The sequence below is a fragment of the Eimeria tenella genome, genomic scaffold (assembly GCF_000499545.2).
Source record: "Eimeria tenella Houghton genomic scaffold, Eth_scaff2796, whole genome shotgun sequence".
NCBI lineage: Eukaryota > Apicomplexa > Conoidasida > Eucoccidiorida > Eimeriidae > Eimeria > Eimeria tenella.
The window spans coordinates 873-1,443 of NW_013542672.1; the positions used below are offsets into that span (position 1 = coordinate 873).

General features: G+C 25.0%; 1 protein-coding gene across 1 annotated transcript in view; it reads right to left on the bottom strand.

Annotated features, from left to right (window-relative positions):
• Positions 1 to 542: 542 nt before the first annotated feature.
• ETH_00042235 (uncharacterized protein) overlaps positions 543 to 571 on the bottom strand; it is a gene marked incomplete at both ends in the record, with an annotated part of 585 nt that continues 556 nt past the window's right edge. The window contains one exon of the mRNA XM_013375436.1: positions 543 to 569. Coding sequence (XP_013230890.1) covers positions 543 to 569 — 27 coding nt within the window. The remainder of the gene's footprint in view (positions 570 to 571) is intronic.

Below are 571 nucleotides of genomic sequence, written 5' to 3' on the forward strand. Positions count from 1 at the left end.
TTTTTTATTTATCTGCAAATTAAGTAATTCGCCTAAAAGTGCGCTTCGCTAGATCTGGCCCGATGTACATTCAAATAAAAATAAAAATATATTTAAATACATATATCTATAATTACACAATTATATCTTTATATATATGTATAGATATGTACATTTAATATGATTACATATGTATATGTATATGTCTATATACATATAATATATATATATTATATGTATAGACATATAGTGCATGCACATACATATACAGATATAAACATAGGCAGTAGACGTAAATATACTAAAAAAGTGTAAATTAAAATATATATAAAGTATTTATGTACACACTTCCACGCAGTAGGGCCATTTAGAGATATACATACACATTATTATATAGATTCAAAAATGACACTTCAGATTATATAAGACATATTCTATATATAATAACATATATAATATATACTATAAATACTATACTATAAAAGTACTACGTAATATTGTATAATGAAAATATAAGTATAAGTGCAGCGTTTGTGCCAAGCGCAGTGTACATAGAGCTGCGCCTATGCTTCTAAATGGCCAAATGTGAAGA